This window comes from Anarrhichthys ocellatus, unplaced genomic scaffold (genome assembly GCF_004355925.1).
Source record: "Anarrhichthys ocellatus isolate YVR2014 unplaced genomic scaffold, GSC_Weel_1.0 scaffold4695, whole genome shotgun sequence".
Classification (NCBI taxonomy): Eukaryota; Metazoa; Chordata; class Actinopteri; order Perciformes; family Anarhichadidae; genus Anarrhichthys; species Anarrhichthys ocellatus.
In genome coordinates, this window is record NW_022284669.1 from 1 (window position 1) to 4,146 (window position 4,146).

General features: G+C 41.2%; 1 protein-coding gene across 1 annotated transcript; it reads left to right on the plus strand.

Annotated features, from left to right (window-relative positions):
- The first annotated feature begins 26 nt into the window (after positions 1–26).
- LOC116379603 (lipopolysaccharide-responsive and beige-like anchor protein) lies at positions 27–4,140 on the plus strand. The gene is made up of 4 exons (XM_031841562.1): positions 27–847; positions 1,926–2,047; positions 2,806–2,932; positions 3,640–4,140. The coding sequence occupies exons 1-4, from the start codon at positions 791–793 to the stop codon at positions 3,862–3,864; spliced, it is 531 nt and encodes a 176-aa protein (XP_031697422.1). The 5' UTR covers positions 27–790; the 3' UTR covers positions 3,865–4,140.
- Positions 4,141–4,146: the final 6 nt, after the last annotated feature.

A 4,146-nucleotide genomic window follows, 5' to 3' on the forward strand; every position in this document is an offset into this window, starting at 1 on the left:
GTGTGTGTGTGTGTGTGTGTGTGTGTGTGTGTGTGTGTGTGTGTGTGCGCGTGTGCGTGCGCGCGTGTGTTCCTATCAGGGAATAATGAACTCAAGATGTATGATAGTGGTACAGAAGATAAGTTACTACATTCAGGCAGGACCAGTGGCACAGAGGGAGAGACGGATGACGAGAGGGAAAGTAGTCCATCGATCACTGACACTGATCAAGTTGTCAAGGAAATGGGGCGAGTTGCTTTTATGCTTCTGAATTTCACCTTGCTCTCCCACTTTCAAGCAGATCTTGCCGCCACTCCTCTCTTCATGTTTTGTGTGAAGTATCTGGGGAGATGTTATTGACGGGATGAGTGCAGAACTTTAACAATGAAGTGTTCTGCCACTGAACACCATAAACCACAACCTTGTTGAAAATCATGAAAATATGCAGGAATGTTTATCACTCCCCCGGATTTAGCTCCAGTATCTGAATTCTGTGTGTTAGAGCAACAACGTGCACAATGATAAGTATATTATGTGGTAAATGAAGATGCTACTGAATTCTGAGTGTGCTGCTGAGTAAATGTAGCTGGATGTCAAAGTATGATGAGTCTAAGAGGTAAATTTAGAACAAGCAGAACCAAAGTTGCGCTCGCTTTTAATCATTTGTGGCTTCATGCAGAAACAGCGAATGTGTAACTAGGGTTCATATGGTTCTATGTGCATATGTATGCCTGTCTAAAATGATCCTGGTGTGTTTTCTTCTTCTCCTCAGCCTCGCCATGCAGTGAAGCTTTTGTCAGTTCTGAAGTACATGGCTCACAGGAATGGCCCCGACTCATTCTTCAGCTTTCCAGGGAAAAATGCAGCTGTGAGTATACTCCATAATGTCCACCATTACGTGGCAGAATGAAAAACACATCCCCTTTTAAGTGTGTTTGAACATAGATGATGAGCTGACAGACGTGAATTTAAAGGTTAGTGCTGGACTGCTATTTGGAACGTTTCAGTACATGAGAAGCAAGATGTCCTACTAGATATTAATGCAAAATAAATAAATAAATGTCGAGCCAACAGAATGTTTGAATAGTTCAAAGCTATTCAGCTTTGAACTATGAAAATCCGGCTGCACACACACCGGCTGTGCTCTTTTCCTGTCCTTCTGTAGATGCATAATTAGTTCATTTAAGTACCAAACAACCTTTATTGTGTTTTGGTTGGAGAATGAACGCGTTAAGTAGACAACATGCCCTTGTTACGCTCATTGAACAAAACACAATGAAATGCACGTAATAGAATTAGAGATCACAAAAGACTTCCAACAGGAAAACAATTTTAATATCAAAAGCATTGTTTATTCATTTCAATTACAATGTTAAATCTCTCTCCAGTTTTAGTGTTCATTGCACTGGAACTTTACAAAAGCATGGCTTTGCTCATGCATGAATTGTTCACCATGTATAGTGAAAGGTGTGCTGTCGTTTTTTTTCCTCTTCCTGCCACAGGGGGTATGATGTGTAATGGCAGTATGTTCATTCGGGAGGATCCTCCCTTTAATGCATCACAAGTTTGAATAGTTTTATTAATGCTTTAAACAGTAAAAGTAACTCAGACAAATGGCTTAAATTGGTTTAATGTCTTCAGGAATTATCTGTAGGAGTAAAGAACAATCTGATTATTAAGTAACATTAATATTTACAAACTTTCATTTCATCAATTGTGGGTCATGCAGGAAGTAAATAGTGTATGTGGTTGCCACCTTCTTTATATGAACTCCATTGCCTTGGTGATGGTGCTTTTACGTGTGGAAGTATACAGGTCGGCCAGATGGGTTTACCTCTGATTTGTTTGATCTGGACTCTGTTAGAACTGATCAGTGTTTGTCAGCAGCTTAATGCCTATTGTACTAACCCACAGTTCTTTGTTCATTTCATGTTTTTTCCTAACAGGCTATAGCTCTGCCTCCTATAGCAAAATGGCCGTACCAGAATGGGTTTACATTCCACACATGGCTCCGCATGGATCCTCTCAACAACATCAATGTAGACAAAGACAAGCCTTACCTGTACTGGTAGGTAACAATACCTTTCTTTGAGTTAACCTAAACCTTTGTTTGACATTTAAATGTTTAATTAAGTTTAAACATACTATATATAGAATGCAGAAATGCCTCTGGGAAGTAGTGCACATTTATAGGTTAAATAACAAATGCAGAGGGGGATTGCATGAAAGGTTGTGTTACATGGGTGCGTGCATTTTAAGTGTTAACATATGCATGTGCACAAGTCCCCGTTATGACCAAATTGTATCTTAAATGCATTTGAATCCCAAATGCTGCAGAAGTCCAGCCTCACAGATGAGAAAACGGTTGTGCGCCTCCCTCCATCTTTCCTGTCTCTTCATCCTCTGCTTCCTCTCTGAGGAGCCGAGGGTTGGTTGATCTTCTTTTCAACCAATGATTCATTTCTGTCAAAAATCTCATTTATACAACAGGGATCTGTTTAGGCGTCTGTGAAAATTATAACCAAGCTGGATGGCCAACGCGCTGCTTGAGCGAATCTGTAATAAAAGCTCCTCTTCAGCCCCGTGCCCTTTTTAAAAAGAGATTAATTCACTAAATCACACACAGGGGCTCCGAGTCCCCGGGACGTTTGGAATGATAGGACGAGTCTGTGAAGTTGAGGAATGATTGTTTGCTATCTTTATCCTTTTGAGACCCTTTTTAAAGCATTAATATGATATTGGACGCTATAACCCACGTTGCCCAGCATGAAATTGTGCAGCCTCCCTAAAACTGTGTTTTTGTATTTTCCATTTATTTATTTTCAGTTTTCGCACCAATAAAGGCATGGGTTACTCTGCACACTTTGTGGGTGGATGTTTGATAGTGACCTCATTAAAAACGAAGGGGAAAGGATTCCAGCACTGTGTAAAGTACGACTTCAAACCACAGAAGGTACGAAAGGAACACGACACGAAGCACAACACAGGTACTGGTTTGGTGAACGAGGCCAACCAAACATTCATGCACACAAAAAAGACAAAGCCTGGAAATGTCATTGTAGATGGTTCAATGTAATCATATGTCTGCACATACATAATCAATCACTTGCACACACACAATAAATCTGGACCTTGCTGTAAGAAAGAACTGTCGCCTCTTACCTGACTCTTGGGAGAAGCCAAACTAGAAGGAGGAGGAATGAGGGCAACGGGAGAGACGGATGATCCAATACTCCCAGTCCCTTCCAGGCACGGCACACACGGACGACCATTGCAGCGGACAATTTGAAACATCCTCCTCCTTCCCCTTGGGCATGAAGGCCCCACCTTACCTCAATAAACCTCATGAGGACCCAGAACTCATTTTAGCTGATTTTTCACTCTATTTTTAATGCCTTATTTCGTGTCCGGAAGAAACCATAATAACCTATTTCACTGTGGCAACATCGGTAACCTATTTTACTGGTTGTAAGGCTGAGGATGAAACCGGAAATCTAAGTAGGTGGGATCGTAGCTTGAGGGGAATCCTGAAACGTGATGGAAGCAGGCCAATTGACATGACATGCTGACTTATTGATATCTTGTGTGTGTGATTGATGCTCCACACATTCAGTAGGAGTTTGCCATTGTGAGAGTCTGCTTATTTTTGTTATTTTGCAGTGGTATATGGTGACTCTCGTTCACGTCTACAACCGCTGGAAAAACAGTGAGATTAGCTGCTATGTGAATGGCGAACTGGCTTCCTTTGGAGACATCGCCTGGTTTGTCAACACCAGTGACGTAAGTAGCGACAATTTCAAACATCATTTGCTATTTGCGAATCACCCAGTAGGGACCACCACAAGCTCACAAGATCTGAATACATTCTTACGAATAATATTTTAAAGGAGCAGTTTGACATTTTTCAAATGACTCCCATTTGCTATTCTTGGATGAGAAAATTGATACCGCTCCCGTGTCTGTCAAGGTTAATATTAAGCTGCAGCAGATTAGTTTACCAGCCTGAAGAGTGCAAACGGTGGAAGTCACTGCACCAAGAAACAGGCTCACACGCCCCCTTAAACCACAAGTTTGTGTTGTTTTTACTCTTACTTTACTCATTAAACAAACAAGATATGACATGGTGGTATCGTTCTTCTCGTCTAACACTTGGCAAGAAAGTCAATA

Bases quoted from the DNA above. Each gene is read 5' to 3' on its own strand.
- LOC116379603 (XM_031841562.1), top strand. From the start codon at position 791: ATGGCTCACAGGAATGGCCCCGACTCATTCTTCAGCTTTCCAGGGAAA. The intron at 2,048-2,805 runs GTAGGTAACAAT...ATTTATTTTCAG, and splicing joins GACAAGCCTTACCTGTACTG to TTTTCGCACCAATAAAGGCA. The intron at 2,933-3,639 runs GTACGAAAGGAA...GTTATTTTGCAG, and splicing joins ACGACTTCAAACCACAGAAG to TGGTATATGGTGACTCTCGT.